At 38.0% G+C, this 17,259-nt stretch overlaps 1 protein-coding gene across 3 annotated transcripts in view; it reads right to left on the reverse strand.

Moving 5' to 3' along the window:
• PLEKHA1 (pleckstrin homology domain containing A1) overlaps positions 1-17,259 on the reverse strand; it is a 64,474-nt gene that overhangs the window by 30,968 nt on the left and 16,247 nt on the right. For all 3 annotated transcript variants that reach the window (XM_008070101.1, XM_008070102.1, XM_021718602.1), the window contains 3 exons: positions 10,968-11,128; positions 6,255-6,311; positions 2,446-2,491 (listed from right to left, as the gene is read on the reverse strand). In XM_008070101.1, coding sequence (XP_008068292.1) covers positions 2,446-2,491; positions 6,255-6,311; positions 10,968-11,108 — 244 coding nt within the window. In that variant the 5' untranslated portion in view covers positions 11,109-11,128. The remainder of the gene's footprint in view (positions 1-2,445; positions 2,492-6,254; positions 6,312-10,967; positions 11,129-17,259) is intronic.

Genomic DNA, 17,259 nt, shown 5'->3' on the forward strand with positions numbered 1-17,259 from the left:
GCACTTACAAGGAATACCATCTTAGAAACATCACTTATTCTTTCTCTGAGCCCCCTTTTCCTAGTCTGTGAAAAGGGAATGCCACGCACCCCTGCTTCCTTAAAGGTTGATGATACATGTAAATAAACTAACACTGCTTAGGGCAGAATAGTTCTTCATTATCATCATTTGGAGAATTCCAAGCAGGAATGAAGTACTGTAAAAACGCATAAGGCAGCCGGGCTCGGTGGCTCAGCCTGTAATCCCCTGCCTTTGGGAGGCTGAGGTGAGTGGATTGCCTGAGTCCGCAGGTTCGAGACCCGCCTGGGCAGCGAGACCTCATCTCTATAATAAATAAAAAAAAAAATCAGCCGGGCGTGGTAGCGCATGCCTGTAATTCCGGCTACTCAGAAGGCTGAGGCGGAAGGATCGCCGGAGCCCAGCAGGTCGAGGCTGCGGTGGCCGGGAGCGGCCACTGCACTCCAGTCTGGGCGACTGAGTGAGACTCCAACTCAAAAAAAAAAAAAAAAAAAAAAAGAAGTAATAAAAGCATTATAGAGGATTCCCTAAACAGTTATATTTCATTCTGCTCATATATTTTCTTACTCGATTATATGAGATTGCCATCAGATGCTATCCCAAACATACAGCCTACAGAAAAAAACCTGCCCTTTGCAAACAAAAGAAAACAAAGAACTTTTAATATCAATTCCACCCCTATAATTATCTTTTTTACTTCAATGTAAAATAGTCCCTTTTGATGCCACTCCAAATTTCTGTCCGTTGCATCATTAACACAGAATATCAATTCTCCCAGTTTGAACAGCCACTTTTTAGTAGAATCCAAATTTCTCCATTCTTGATCTTCAGGCTCCATTCAATCCTCAACTACTGTCATCAGGTTAGTTCCCCCATCATTTCAACTTCTTAGCAAACATTTAACCCTATCTAATCAGTTCCCCCATACCTCATTTCTTGCCTGAAGCAAACTTCCCTGCTCTCTCTTTTCCCTTTAACTTCCACATATGCAGTCACCAACTCCCTGTGCTCTTCCTTCTAATGTGTTTCATCCTTCCTACTCCTCCTCCTGTCACCTAAATCAGGCCCTTACATAAGTACAGGAATAGGTCAATAGGTATATTACCTAATATATCTGCATCAAAATTTTCCTATCCATACAAAAAACAAACTTCCTTCACATAATGTCCGTTATAGATGCTCTCTACTTTCTCTTTTCCCTTTTTTCTTTTTGATCAATTTATGCTTTTAATAGAGGCAGGGTCTAGCTCTGTTGCCCAGGCCAGTGTGCAGTGGCACAATCATAGCTCACTGTATCCTTCAACTCCTGAGCTCAAGCAATCCTCCTGCTTCAGCCTCCCTAGTAGTTGAACTATAGGTGCATGCCCCCACACCCAGCTAATCTTCTCCCTTTTTCAAAATAACGAAATGTATTGCTTGTCAACACACTGTCACCTGAACTTCCACCTGCTTTTTTTTCTCTCTAGCTTCTCACTATCCCCTCCAGCTTCACTGAGCATTCAGCTGCACACACAACATACTCTTCTCCCCACACAACTCTGTCCTTGTGATCCTCCTGCCTTTTTCTACCAGTGATAAAGAATGACTAGGAGTCTAGCTGGCCACCATCTCAAGTATCTCCTCCTCCAGTATGGCTTCCCTGACTCCTGAGCTCTCCAATAAAGATTCGAAGCTTTTCCTTTCTGCTTTTTTAATAGATGATATATCCCTTTATCTACCAATTATGACAAATGCAATGAAAATCCCCTCGTGTCATATCTGTCTGCAAGCCAACCAGCCTTAAGGGCAGCAAATGCTTTTTCATTTCATTGCCTCAGTGCCAAGCAGAGTGCCTGGCATATACTAGGTTTTCACTAAATATTTGCTGAACGAGTTAATCCAATACCTTAACCACTCCTTCCCCTAAACTGTACATTTCTCATTACCCACAAGCTCAAGACCAAATTTCCTTCATTATTTATTTAAAAAGTTAAAAATTACCTGAATTTTTGCAGGTGGTGATCACTATAAATGCCAAGATAATAGTTACATATGACTGGAGGGAGGAGGCTATGACTAAAATGGGACACAGGAAAAAAGCCTTCAAGGGTGGGAAGAATGGGGGGGGATAAAATTTTATTTCCTCATCTGTATAGTGGTTACAAGGAAATTTGTAACAATTCATTAAGTAACAAGTTTCAGCAGCAGACAAGACTGTCTCTGCTGTCCTGCCCACTATGCCCTTCACAGTGTATCTTTCCTTTAATAAATCTTTCTTAATTCACACCAAAAAAAAGCAACAGGTTTGTTTTGTATGGTTTTCCGTGACTATGATGCATTAATAACATATTTATTACATATTATATATGTATAAACATGTATATTATATATTAGAATATGATGCAATTGTATCAGTCTAAAGTAACTAATATAAAATATGCTACTTACCAAAACAGAACTCAGCCTTTGGCCTTAGCTTAGTTGCATCGCTAACCTAAGGAAAAAATAGAGATGAGTTACACTTCTTCATATGCTCCTGTAACCAACCTCAAACACTATGTAAACTTCCACTTGTAAGATTTCCAATATCCATATTTAGCAAATATATCTAAAATTAAACTTTAAAGGCAACTGAAAAAGAACAGCAAATTAAATATATAGACTATAGGTCCCAATAGTAAGATGGAACAAATGACACTTCCATGTTTTCTTTGAACAAATTTGTTTTCTCTTCAAAGAAAATGTGAAGAAGATAAAAGTAAACCATTAGGGTTTATGTCACATATATATATATTTTTAGTTTAACATGATTTTAAAAATATCCTCATAAATCCTCTACAGGAACTATAAAATCTTCCTAAATAACATATTTCTAAATTAACTATAAACTAAGCAAAAATGATGGTAGGCAAGGGTGACATTGTATATCTAAAGTCCAAAAATCTAAGCATTTTACTTATTTAACTTATTAATTAAGGCATTAGTTAATAATTAATTAAGATTAATTAAGGCATTAACCTGCCATGAGAAAGTTAAAATGGTGCTCAAACCCCCTCATGTACTAGAAAACACCCCAGGATAATGAGGTCACTTTATTAATGCAGCACATAGTTCCTTTTAGAAGGTGAAGCAACTAGCAGCACTTGGTTGCTGCTATCCCTTTACATAAAGTAGCTCCTGAAAGCCCATTCAAAACTATTGCCACGCTGTTGCCCAGTGATAGAACTTGTAATTACAGCATCTGTTTTGTACCTTCAAAAGGAATTCTAAGTCTGGGGTTCCTAAACGATCCCAACTATAAACTTGCAGCTGAGTCATACTGAAGCTTGTTCCAGAAATAAATTCTGGAAAAGAAATGACATATCTAAAGCAGAGTACAAAGTGTACAACTCAAACTTTAGAAAGCTGCAGCACAGAAATGAGAGTTAACAGAAAAGAGGTTTTTTTGTTGTTGTTTTTGTTTTTTTTGAGTTGGAGTCTCACTGTCGCCCAGACTGGAGTGCTGTGGCCGCTCCCGGTCACTGCAGTCTCGACCTGCTGGGCTTCGGCGATCCTTCCGCCTCAGCCTTCCGAGTAGCCAGAATTACAGGCATGCGCTACCACACCCGGCTGATTTTTTGATTTATTGTAGAGATGAGGTCTCGCTGCCCAGGCGGGTCTCGAACCCGCGGGCTCAGGCAATGCACTCACCTCAGCCTCCCAAAGGCGCGGGATTACAGGCTGAGCCACAGAGCCCAGCAAGAGGTTATATTTTAAAAGGGGAGATTTTATATTTTTAAAAGGAGGGAAGTCAGTGGGCCAGTCACCCTGCCTGCTTTACTGAGTTAATACATGATTTCGAGAAAGACTCCCATTTTTAGAAAGACTAAGCAGCAAACAACCGACACGTTGAAGGCAGACGGGCAATCTCTCCCTCAACTGCCTATTTCAACAAAATAGGCCTCCCCCACATCACTCTGTTGAGAGGAAAAAACGCTTAGCAGTATGTTGAGGTCGCATGATACATATAAGAAATCAAGGCAACTAGAGCTCTAAAATTTATCTTACAGTAGAACTCTATGCTTCCTAATAATGGTCTCTATAGAATTTAAGCTGCAAGCTATGATAAGGCACTTTTTAAAAGTTTGAATTTACAGAAATACTTGAGGTATACTTAAACAATATTTGTCTTTTGTAAATTTACAAATGGCTTTAACAGAAAATGTTTCCTCTTAAATATAGTCCAAGGACTAATTTTTTTGGGGGAGGAGGGTCAATGAGAATGAATATAGCACTATTGTAATACTGATAACAAAATACTTTATTTATAGAAAAAGAGGCACATTTATAAATTGGTCTTCTGTTGAAGTGATCTGCCTTTGCCAACAAATCCCAGCATAGGAATAATAGTACACATATTACTTAATAATACTGTGTTGCTACCTTTGTATTGCATTTTTTTGTCATCAACACATTTTTATCGCTTTGTGTAAAACACACCAACCCCTGCCTCCCGCCCCCCTCAAAGGGCTAGCAGCTCAGTGTCTCTATCTGTTCCCAAGATACTAACAGAATAAGGAAAAAAGCTACGTGACTGGCTGGGTGCAGTGATTCAAGCCTATAATCCCAGCACTTTGGGAGGCCAAGGCAAGAGGACTGCCTGAGCCCGTGGGTTTAAGACCAACCTAGGCAAGGTGAAACCTAGTCTCTACAATAAACCAAAAAAATTGGCTGTGTGGTAGCATGCGCCTGTAGTTCTGGCTACTTGGAAAGTTGAAGTGGAAGAATCACCAGCGCCCAGCATGCACTCCAGCCTGGGCATTAGAGTGAGACTCCAATTCCAAAAAAAACAAAAAATAAGCTACCTAACCAAAATAAAATCTAAATTCTTGAAAAAAAATTGCATTGCAAAAATACCAGAGAAACAAATCAACCTACAAGGAAAACAAAAATGAGTAGAGACAAAATGAAAAGAGGAAAAAAATCATCCTTTCAACATGAAAATGATTCACAGTTTCCTCAAAATAAAACACTAAGAAAAAAAAGTCAAAGGCAAGGGGATTTAAATAGCCAGGCTCAGTGGCTCAGTCTGTAATTCCAGCACTTTGGGAGGCCGAAGTGAGTGGACTGCCCGAACCCGGGGTTTGAAACCCACCATGGCAACTTGCTGAGACCTCGTCTCCACAATAAATCAAAAATTAGCCGGGCGTGGTAGCACGCGCCTGTAGTTTTAGCTACTTGGAAGGCTGAGGCGGAAGGATCTCCAGAGAACGCAGGTCAAGGCTGTGGTGGCTGGAATGTACCACTGCACTCCACTCCGGACGACAGAGTGAGAATCCAACTCAAAAAAAAAAAGTTGGAAACATCCAGGCACAGTGGCTCACGCCTGTAATCTCAGCACTCTGGAAGGCTGAGGTGAGAGAATTGCCTGAGTTCAGGGGTTCGAGACCAGCCTGAGCAACATGACAAGACCTTGTCTCCACAATAAATCAAGAAATTAGTCAGGCATGGTGGCGCATGACTGTGGTTCCTGCTGCTTGGAAGGTTGAGGCAGAAGGATCACCTGAGCCCAGCAGGTCAAGGAGGCACTCCAGCCTGGGTGACAGAGTGAGGCTCCAAGTAAAAAAAAAAAAAAAAATGGAAACAGTCTAAATAGACATAATGAACTTAGAAAAACCTCTAGACTTTCTCAAGATGGAATCTAATCGTTAACTGATTTCTCCCTTACTGATGTTCATATACCTGATCATAAAAGTTAATGTTAACTATTGCAATTAGTCATATCCTATAAGTTAAATTCATATTCTTCCTGATTTTATCAATTTAAACATAGTAATCAAGTACTGTTTTCAGCATGATATGAATTTAAGCATCACTGTAAATGATATAGAAAGGAAACTGAAAAAAAAGAAAGAAAGAAAGAAAGGAAACTGGCCAGACTCGAGGTGAGTGGATTGCCTGAGCCCCTGGATTCGAGGACCAGCCCGGGGAATTTGGTGAGACCCCGTCTCTACAATAAAAATAAAAAATTAGCCAAGTGTGGTAGTGCAGGCCTGTAGTTCCAGCTACTTGAAAGGCTGAGGTAGAAGGATTGCCAGAGCCCAGCAGGTCGACGCTGGGGAGGCTGTGAGTATGCCACTGCACTCCAGCCTGGACGACAGAGTGAGACCCCAATTCAAAAAAAAGAAAAAAAAAGAAAGGAAACTTGCTTCTATTAATACTCCCATTCAGAAAGATTTTAATTCACATATGAATATAAGACAATGTATAAAGACTACCTTTGAAATGTAGGTAAGTTTGATGGCTCCAACACGTGATGATCCAGAAGGTAGGTTCTAGAAACAAAGTATTAACATACAATTAATACCCAGTATTAAAAATTTATTTTATAACATAATGTTCCCCATATACTCAAAAGTTAAGAAATTCAATTTTTTAACATCACATTTTACAAATCAACTTTTTTCAGTTGAGGTACTTACTAGGTCTGAAATCAAGTTGACAACTATGTCCAGAAAAATCAATGCATTAATTACAACTACAGACCTGATTTTTTTAAAGTTCATGTGAAAAAGAATTGGCTGAGTACAAACCTTAATACTCTCCCTGCTATAGCCAAAGTGAACTGTTCTGCAAATATGCCACAGGCTCTCTCTTGCTTTGATTTCTTTAGCTACACTATTCTTTGAGCAGTAGAATACCCACTTCTGCACTTGGACAAAATCATATCCAAACTTCTGGGCCACCTTCATAAAGACTTCAACTCCCTCTATTAGCTATAATCACAACCTTCCTCTGAATTCCAAGTTTATGTTTCATTCAGGTTAATAAATATATTCCATTTTGCACTTATTATCTTCTTTTAGCACTGAGTAGGAAGTACTGATAAAATGAAGAATTACATGAAAAACCGATTACATAGGAAAACAGAAGAACAACCAAGGGGTCTTAAGTAAAGAGAAACCATATGTAAGTCAATCAGACCTTATGAAAATAGAAAAATCAGAGAGAGAACATCGGCAGAACTGTGGGATGGCTTGCATAGGTGAGGAAGACCAGGAACAGGAATCTGATAGATTAGATAGTAATTAGGGGGAGTCAAGAAAACAAAGTTCGTTTTTACCCTAGGAAGTGGAGTTTTTGAGGGGACTGTACCCCATATAAAAAGATGGAGCCTTTATTTTTTCTTTTGTAGGGCCAGTAAATTTTATTTTTCCAAAGGCAAAAAACACTTTATCTATTAAGGAAAATTGCAAACCAGTTTGTGGACACCAGTTCCAAGCCCGCAGCCTTATGCTTCCACTGTCTTAGTTTATATGTCCCATCATTCGTCCTCTTGTTAAACATGTAGGCTTCATTCTCTTGAGTGAAATGTGGCGAACAGGATTCTGGATACTGCCTGACTTACAGAGGCATACGGATTTACTATTTTCTTTTCATTTTATTTATTTATTTATTTTTATTGTACATATTTTTTTATTTTAAAATTGTGGGGTACAGTTAAGGGTTAGGAATACAAATATTCGTTTTGCAGGCACCCCTGTTAATGCACTGTGCCCCCCCTTTTCCCAGACAGATGTTGACTCCGTTAATCCCACCTCCCTTCCCCTCCCTGGCCCCCCCATAGTTTCCCGTCACTGTCAATCCTTTTCTTACAGCATTACGGTAGTTGTTCAAGGTCTACTTATGTGTGAGAACGTGTGATACTCAAGTCTTTGTTTCTGTGAGAGATCACTCAGTATTATAAACTTGAATTCCATCCAGCTTGCTGCAAAATTCATGATTTTGTTCTTTTTTATGGCTGCATAATATCCCATTGTGTATATGTACCACATTTTTTTAATCCAGTCCTCTTTTGATGGACAGCACAGTTGGTTCCATGCTCTTGCTATTGTGAACAATGCTGCGATAAATATATGTATGCAGATATCTTTTTTATAGAGTGATTTGAGTTCTTCTGGGTATACTCCCAGTAGGGGGATTGCGGGGTCGTATGGAAGGTCGATTTTTAGAGCTTTTAGGAATCGCCATACTGATTTCCACTGAGGCTGTACTAGTTTACACTCCCACCAACAGTGTAGAAGTGTTCCCTTTTCGCCATATCCTCTCCAGCATCTGTTATTTTTTTGAGTTACTGATGATGGCCATTCTGATTGGAGTTAGGCGGTATCTCAGTGTAGTTTTAATTTGCATCTCCTTGATGGCTAGTGAAGTTAAACATTTCTTCATGTATCTGTTGGCTGCTCGTATGTCTTCTTTTGAGAAGTGTCTGTTCATAACTTTTGCCCACTTTGTAATAGGGTTGTTTGCTTTTTTCTTTTCAGCACATCTGAGTTCCTTGTAGATCCTTGATGTTAGATCTTTGTCAGACATGGAGTTGGCAAATTCTTTTTCCCAGTCTGTGGGCTGTCTCCCTGCTCTCTTGATGGTTTCTTCGGCTTTGCAGAAGCTTGTCAGTTTAATGAGGTCCCAATTGTCTATCTCATCTCTTATGGCCCATGCATTTCAGGTTTTGCTCAGGAATTGGATGCCAGTTCCAACTTCCATAAGGGTGTGTCCTGCATTTTCTAAAGTTCTTATGGTTTGAAGTTCTACATGTAGGTCTCCGATCCATTTAGAGTTAATTTTTGTATATGGAGATAGATAGGGGTCCTGTTTGAATCTTCTGCATGCGGTCAGCCAGTTTTCCCAGCACCATTTACTGAATAGGTTCTCCTCTCCCCAGTGGTGGGTGGCGGAGGCTTTGTCGAAGATGAGTTGGTTGAGAAACTGAGGTTTTGCTTCTGGAATCTCAATTCTATTCCATTGGTCTATATGCCTGTTCTTGTACCAATACCAGGCTGTTTTGCTTATTGTAGCTTTATAGTAAAGTTTAAAGTCTGGTAATGTGATACCTCCTGCTTTGATATTTTTGCTTGGTTGTTTGTGTTTCCGTATGAATTCCTGTATTGTTTTTTCTAGATCTGAGAAGAATGCTGCTGATAATTTGATGGGTATTGCATTAAATCTGTAGATTGCCTTAGGTAAGATGGATATCTTAACAATGTTGATTCTTCCAATTCATGAGCATGGGATATTTTTCCACTTGTTTATGTCATCTTTGATTTCTTTGAGCGGTGTTTTATAGTTTTCATTGTAAAGGTCTTTCACATCTCTGGTTAGGAAGATGCCAAGATATTTCATTTTTTTGTGGCAATTGTGAATGGGATTGTGCTTTTAATTTGGGTTTCTGTTTGTTTTTTAATTGGTGTAAAGAAATTCGATTGTCTTTTGCACATTTATTTTATACCCTGAGACTTTGCCAAAAGTCTTAAAGATGGAGTCTTTAAAAAAATGAAATTTTTTTTAAAAAATTGAGTCATAAAAAGGAAAAATATATTTATATAGCTATTTTTTAGAGGTAAACATGAACTTTTTCTTTTTCTGACCTTTTTTTTCTCACTGACTCTCAAGTAAATAAAGGTAAGAATCATATAATTACATAGCCAGGTGGCTACAACCCAAGGAAGCTGGTTATACTCAGAGATAAAGGAGTAAAGTAGGATGTCAATTAGCTCCATAAGGACAGTGGTAAGTACTCAACATAATATAAGCTGAATTAAAATACAATTATCCTCCAAAATTTGAAAGGCTACCTGTGAATAAAGGGCTAAAATTAGGAGGGACAAAAGTAGAATTAGTGAGTAGAAGATTTAAGAAACTACACTCTGGGTCACAGAAAAAAATAACTGGAAGGTGTCCCAAATATAACAAATTTTTTTAATAATGTGTAATTCAAACAATAATTAAAACAAAGACCAGAGATAGATGGGTTTCTTGCATTAAGAAGACAATTAATACTAAGGTCTCTTAAAAGTCAAATTCTGTATAAACAAGTATACACACACAACAGCATATACATCAGTGAAGAATACTAGTTATTAGGAAATCTAGTTCCTGCTCTGTGAGATAGAATGGAACCTCCTACAAGTCTCTGCTCTTCCCTACACTTTCTGTTCCTCAATTGCATAAGAAGCCCACTGGGTAAAGTCAGCTTAGAAGTTCACAAGGGATTCATACTTTGCTTTGCACATACTTCCTGCCAACATATATATTTATTTTTAACTTTTATAACAATTTTTATTTGGAGGTGAAGAGTTCCACAAATAAAGAAAATTTAAAGTTACTTGGCAGATGCTTTCTAATCTCAGGTGTCTCACAGACCTTAAACTGGGATTCTAATTTTTTTTTTTTTTGAGTCAGAGTCTCACTCTGTCACCCAGACTGGAGTGCAAGTGGCCGCTCCCAGTCACCGTAGCCTCAACCTGCTGGGCTCTGGCGATCCTTCCGCCTCAGCCTTCCAAGTAGCTGGAACTACAGGTGTGCGCTACCACGCCCGGCTACTTTTTTGAATTATTGTAGAGATGAGGTCTCACACCAAGTTGCCCAGGCAGGTCTTAAACCCACGGGCTCAGGCAATCCACTCACCTCAGCCTCCCAAGGCGCAGGATTACAGGCTGAGCCACCAAGCCTGGCTGGGATTCTAATTTTTAATTCAGGAGATTTACTCCAATATTTTACAAGGCAACAATAAAATAAAACTGCGCTTCAGTTCATGATGCCATTACAATGACTGACATTCAAGCCCAAAAATGCAAGAAGAAAGGATATATATGTGCAAGATTATCAAGTAAAGCCATTTATTTAATAAAAGATAGCAATCTACAGCATCTTAAATCTACATGGGTTAATAATTTTCTACCAGAGAGAGTTTTCCCTCCCAAGGAAGAAACAATATACACAAAAGCATACTTTTGTGTCAAATAAGCTTAGTTTCACCTACTGAAATTCATACAAGACAATAAGGATCAAGACAGTGAGAGCAGAGCCAGTGGAAATAAACCTAAATGCCTACTATTTAGGAAGACAAATCCTAATGCCTGTATAGTATGTCAAATACTTAAATAAAGCTTTCTATGTCTCTAAAAAGTAACCTTTTGGATTTTACAAACCTGTGGATTATCCATGTACCATACAAAACTGTCTTCTCTGGTATCCAATATGAAGTACCTTCGAAGAAATTTGCCACTGTTTTCATTTTCTTCAATGTCTAGAAAACCACAGATGCGATTCTGACGATCCACATAAGGCATTTCTAGGCTTGAACATTACACTGTAAAATAAAAACATTAACAGTAAGCTCCTTATAATATTTCTCAGTGGGCTGTAAGCATAAAATGTGTTATAGTGCAGTTTGTTCAACAAAGGGCTTCTTTCCAACATTAGGTGGGGTAAACTAATATGAACTCACACCAACATCTGACGCATGGGCAAAAATCATTTAAAATTAAACTTCTTATGAATGGTTACTAAACGTTAACTCTTCACACTGATGAATAAGGAGAGCTATTCACCTTAGTTGATAATTTACTTATTTTTTCCCAATTAAAAACAAAAAAAAACCTAGGAAAGTCAAAAAACCAGCTATCCAAATTTTAATTTCTTCACTTACAAATTAAGATAATCTACTGTGTAGAATGTTTTAGAATATATTTACATCCACAAAACAATAACAACTAGCATGTATTGACCACCTGCTATATGCTAAGCTCTGTGCAAGGTTCTTTTCCATGCAGTATCTGTTTTAATCCTTAAAACCACCTTATGAGTAAACAACATCATCCCGGTCTCACAGATAAAGAAACTTAACATTGGGAAGTGAAGTGATTTTCCAAAATTACAGAACTACTAGGTAAAGAATTAAAACTTGGACCCTGATTCTTAGACTCTAGAGCTCATATCTTAGGCTCCCAAAACCAGTGTCTCCCAAAGCCCTTAAACTGTTAAAAGGGAATCAAAATAAACTTAGCTAACATAATGGAAAGAGAATAAGAAGGTACAATGTGCCTCCTGATAGGAAGACACAAACGTCACCTATGAAGTGAGCATATAACAAAAAAATGGTTTTATCTAAATCTGATCAAATCACAGACCCCCTCCCCATGGCAAACTAGCAATTTACAGGAGATGCAGAAGACAGAGTAGCATACTAAACTGTACCATAGGAATTCAATCAGCAAAAGGCAGAATATGGAAAACAAAAAGACCAAACAAAACAAAACATCCCAGTATCTTTAGCAAATAAATTACTACAGAAACAAAGAGAGAGAACCTATAGTTTAAAAGATCCTATTCTCGTTCTAAACTTTTGTTGAACTAATTAAAGTTAAAAACCATGACCTGCGTAAAGCAGTTTCCAACCACTTTTTCTCTAGAAACTACAGATATGTGATTCCTTCCTGATGCGATGTTTAATATAATTATATAATTCTACTGACAGCTGTTCCTATTCTGATACCTCTAAAGCTGGCACGATCACATATTTTGGCAGGATGAATTTATGTAACTAGTTCCTCATCTAAAGGTTAAAGGCAAATTTAACACACAGTGAAAACTCAATTATAATGAACTCTAATATACTGTGCATCTACATCACTATTCTGTACGCAGGCAGAGAAATGATGAAACACTCAAAAAGTTTTAAATAAGTATGGTATGCTGTTGTTATGAATTTACCTAAATTTTTTTTAAATTTTACAATCAAAGCTTGAAAATTCAATCAACTGGCATATACTACAAGTAAAAATTATCAACTTGTGTGGTACTGTTATAAGGACAGACATAGACCAATGAAAAAGAATTGAGAGCCCAGAAATGGTTTCTTTGGTCATTTGATTTCAACAAGGGTGCTAACACCATTCAAGGGGAGGTCTCTTCAACGAATCATGCTGGTACATGGTACAGCTGGATAGCCATATGTAAAAGAATGAAGATGAAGCCCTGACACCATGTACAAAAATTAACTCAAAATGGATAAACAATCTAAATATAAGAGCTAAAACTATAAAAATTTTAGAGGAAAACAGATGGGTAAATCTTCTTAACCTTGGAATTAGCAATGAATTCTTGGATATAACACCAAAAGCATGAATAACAACAAAAATAAGAGAAATCAGACTGTCAAAATTTAAAGCTTTTGTGTATCAGAAGACATCAAGAAAGTCAAAAGGCACTCTACAGGGTGGAAGAAAATATTTGCAAATTATATATCTGATAAGAGTCTGGTATACAGATTATATAAATCGTTCTTAGAACTCAACAACAGAAACCAACAATCTAATTTAAAAATGGGCAAAGGACTTGAGATATTTGTCCAAAGAAGATAAACAAATGAATAACAAGAACATTAAAAGACGTTCAATATCATTAGTCATTAGGGAAATGCAAATCAAAACCACAATGAGGTATCAGTTCACACCCACTATGATGGCTATAATTAAAAGAAGGGAAAACAGCAAGGCAAGGACATGGAGAAACTGGAACCCTCTTACATTACTAGTGGCAATGTAAATGGTATGACAGCTGTATAAAGCAGTTTGGCAGTTCTTCAAAAGTTAAACACACAATTACTGTATGACCCAGCAATTCCACTTCTGTGCACAAGCACACTTCATTTTATTGCATTTCACTTTACTATACTTCACAGATACTGCAGTTGTTTTGTTTTGTTTTTTTTAATAGAAAGTTTATGGCAACTCTGCATTTGAGCAAGGATACAGGTTCCCTTTTTTCAACCGTACGTGCTCACTCCATGTCCCTGTGTCACATTTTAGTAACTCACAACATTTCAAATTTTTTCACTATTATTATATCTGTTATGGTCATCTGTGATCAGTGATCTTTGACGTTACTACTAAAATTATTTTGGGATATCATGAACCATGCCCATGTAAGACAGTGAACTTAATAAATGTTGTGTGTATTCTGAAAGCTCAAATTGTTCTCCCCATCTCTTTCCTGGGGTCTCCCTATTGCCTAAGTCACAATATTGAAATTAGGCCAATTAATAGCCATACAACGACCTCTAAATGTTCAAGTGAAAGGAAGAGTTGTAAGTGTCTCACTTTAAATTGAAGGCTAGAAATTATCAAGTTTCATAAGGCAGGCAAGTCAACAGCCAAGACAGGAAAAAAGCTAGGTCTCTTGAACCATTTAGCCAAGCTGTGAATACAAAGCAAAAGTTCTTGAAGGAAATTAAAAGTGCTACTCCAGTAAACACAAGAAAGCAAAATAGCCTTATTACCAACATGAAGAAAGTTTTAGTGGTTTGGAAAGAAGATCAAAAAAGTTACAACATTCCCCTGAGCCAAAGCCTAATCCAAATAAAAGCCCAAACTCTCTTCAACTCTATGAAAGCTGAAAAGCTTCAGAAAAAAATGTTGGAAGCAGCAGAGGTTAGGTAATGACATTTATGAAATGAAACCATCTCCATAACATAAAAGTGCAAGATGAAGCAGCAAATGCTGATGTAGAAGTTGCATCAAATTATTCAGAAGATCTAGCTAAGATCATTGATGAAGTTGGCTACACTAAATAACATATTTATAATGTGGACAAAACAGCTTTATATTGGAAGAAGATGGCACCTAGGACTTCCATAGTTAGAGAGATGTCAGTGCTTGGCTTCAAAGGTTCAAAGGACAGGCTATCTTGTTAGGGGCTAATGCAGCTGGTCACTTTAAGTTGAAACCAATGTTCTTTTACCATTCTAAAAATCCTAAGACCCTTAAGAGTTATGCTAAATCTACTCTGCCGGTGCTCTATACATGGAACAACAAAGCCTGGATAACAGTGCACCTGTTTACAGTATGGTTTACTGAATATTTTAAGCCCACTGTTGAGACCTCCAGTTCAGAAAAACAAGATTCCTTTCAAAATATTACTGCTCATTGACAATGCAGCTAGTCACCCAAGAGTTCTAATGGAGATGTACAAGAAGATTTATGTTGTTTTCATGACAGCTAACACAACATCCATTCTGCAGCTAATGCATCAAGAAATCAACTTCTTAGCCTTATTATTTAGAAATATATTTCATAAGGATAAAGCTGCCACAAACAGTGATTCCTCTGATGGATCTGGGCAAAATAAACTGAAAACCTTATAGAAAGGATTCATCATGCTAGATGCCATTAAGAACATTTGTGATTCACAGGTGGTAAAAATATCAACATTAACAAGAGTCTGGAAGAAGTTGATTTCAATCCTCAGGGATGACTTCGAAGGCTTCAAGACTTCAGTGGAGGAAGTCACTGCAGATGTGGTAGAAATAGCAAGGGAAGTAGAATTACAATGGGAGCTTGAAGAGGTGACTGCTGCAATCTCATGATAAAACTATGTGGATGAGGAATTGCCTCTTACAGATAAGCAAAGAAAGTGGCTTCATTAAACTGAATCAATTTCTGATGAAGAAGCTGTGAACATGAAGTGACAAAGGACTTAGAGTTTATATTTGATAAGGTAGCCTCAGTGTTTGAGAAGGCTGACTCCAATTTTCCAAGAAGTTCTACAGTGAGTAAAATGCTGTCAAACAGCATCACACGCTACAGAGAAATTTTTCATGAAAGGAAGAGTCAATCAGTGTAGCAAACTTCATTGTTGTCCTATTTTAAGAACTCACCACAGTCACCCAAACATATAGCAACCACAACTCTGGATCAGTTAGCAGCCATCAACATTGTGGCAAAATCCTCCACCAGCACAAAAATTACAACTTGCTAAAAGCTCAGATGATTATTAGCATTTTTTAGCAAAAGTATTTTTTAAACATAATACTACTGCACACTTAAGAGACTACAGTATAGTATAAACATAGCTTTCATAGGCACTGGGAAATCAAAAAATGTATGTGACTCATTTTATTGCAATATGTGCTTGATTGCAATGGTCTGGAACTGAACCCACAGTATCTTCAAGGAATGCCTATGTATACCCAGAACTGAAAACAGGCAAACCCTTGCATATGAATGAATGTATATAAATGAGTATATATGAATGAATTGAAAACAAGCAAACCCTTGTATATAAAGGTTCACAGCAGCACTGTTCACAACTAGCCAAAAGGTGGAAACAACCCAAATATCCATGGATGAGTGAAGGGATAAATAAAATGTATAACATACAGTGGAATGTTTTCAGACATAAAAAGGAAAGAAGTGCTGACATGCTATAAACTGGACCTTGAAAACATTATGCTAAGTGAAAAAACCCAGCAACAAAAAGGAACATATTGAATGACTCTATTTATATGAAAGATTCATAACAGATATATCCAGAGAGACAAAAAAACAGATTGGTGATTGATTGCTAGAGTTGAGAGGGAGGGCAAATGGAAAAGGGCTGCTTAATAAGTGATGAAAATGTTTTGACACTAGATACAGGTTATGGCTGCACAACACTGTGAATGTATTAAATGCTATTGAGTTGTATGCACTAAAATGCCTAATCTTATGTTAATTTCGCTTCACTTTAAAAACATAAAATTAAAGAACGTTTTACTAGGTGGTTTCTACAATGACTACCCCAATGTATTTATATTACTTCTTAGCTTTAAAAAGCAGACCAGATAAATTACCTACTTGAAAAAACTCAATGTCTTAGAATGCTCATTCTATGAGAAGTCAGCTGCCATTTAGAAAATTTGACTACCCTGAAAATGCCCTGTTGTGTGAAAGCCAATTACTTCCATAAGGAAGCTGTGTGCAGAGGTGCCCAGCCCAAACCCAGCTGTCTCAGTCATTCCAGCAGTGAGTGGAGAGGCCATCCTGACCATTTAGCCCAATCAAACCCTCAGATGACTCTAGTCCCAGCTGCCATCTGACTGCAACTGCAAGACCTCAAGAAGGAACTGCCCAGATGAGCCCAGTCAACCAAGATAATAGTAAGAGACAAACTGTTATTTTATGCAACAAAAAATCTTCAGGCTTATACCATATAAATACAAAATATAAAGCATTCAAAGGAATTTTATTTGTCAGAGCCGAGCTCGGTGGCTCAGCCTGTAATCCCATGCTTTGGGAGGCTGAGGTGAGTGGATTGCCTGAGCCCGCGGGTTCGAGACCCGCCTGGGCAACTTGGTGAGACCTCATCTCTACAATAAAAATCAAAAATTAAGCCGGGCTCGGTGGCTCAGCCTGTAATCCCGCACCTTTGGGAGGCTGAGGTAAGTGGATTGCCTGAGCCTGTGGGTTCGAGACCCACCTGGGCAGCAAGACCTCGTCTCTACAATAAATAAAAAAATAAGCCGGGCATGGTAGCACATGCCTGTAATTCCGGCTACTTGGAAAGCTGAGGCGGAAGGATCGCCAGAGCCCAGCAGGTCGAGGCTGTGGTGGCCGGGAGCGGCCACTGCACTCCAGTCTAGGTGACAGTGAGACTCCAACTCAAAAATAAAATAAAATAAAA

The sequence above is a fragment of the Carlito syrichta genome, unplaced genomic scaffold (genome assembly GCF_000164805.1).
Source record: "Carlito syrichta isolate Samal-C Ts95f unplaced genomic scaffold, Tarsius_syrichta-2.0.1 Scaffold312962, whole genome shotgun sequence".
Lineage (NCBI taxonomy): Eukaryota > Metazoa > Chordata > Mammalia > Primates > Tarsiidae > Carlito > Carlito syrichta.